At 68.3% G+C, this 221-nt stretch overlaps 1 protein-coding gene across 1 annotated transcript in view; it reads left to right on the top strand.

Moving 5' to 3' along the window:
- The first annotated feature begins 168 nt into the window (after positions 1–168).
- The window catches only part of PDE6B (phosphodiesterase 6B, cGMP-specific, rod, beta), an 18,477-nt gene continuing 18,424 nt past the window's right edge, over positions 169–221 (top strand). The window contains exon 1 of the mRNA XM_014533468.1: positions 169–217. Coding sequence (XP_014388954.1) covers positions 169–217 — 49 coding nt within the window. The remainder of the gene's footprint in view (positions 218–221) is intronic.

Below are 221 nucleotides of genomic sequence, written 5' to 3'. Positions count from 1 at the left end.
GCAGCAGGCAGCCCAGGCCTCAGGCCTCAGGCGAGGGGGCAGGCGTGGCGAGTCAGCTGGTGGCCCAGGCCTCTAATCGCCACTAAGCAAGGCTTTGCTGATGACAGTGTTTGCGGGAGTCTGCGCACACCTGGGGACGGCGGCCTCTCGGGACGGCAGCCGGACACCATGAGCCTCCGCGAGGAGCAGGTGCGGCGGTACCTGGACCAGAACCCCGGCTT

This window comes from Myotis brandtii, unplaced genomic scaffold (assembly GCF_000412655.1).
Source record: "Myotis brandtii unplaced genomic scaffold, ASM41265v1 scaffold986, whole genome shotgun sequence".
NCBI lineage: Eukaryota > Metazoa > Chordata > Mammalia > Chiroptera > Vespertilionidae > Myotis > Myotis brandtii.
Note: the sequence above shows the minus strand (reverse complement) of the source record. Positions and strands in the feature narration are given on the sequence as shown.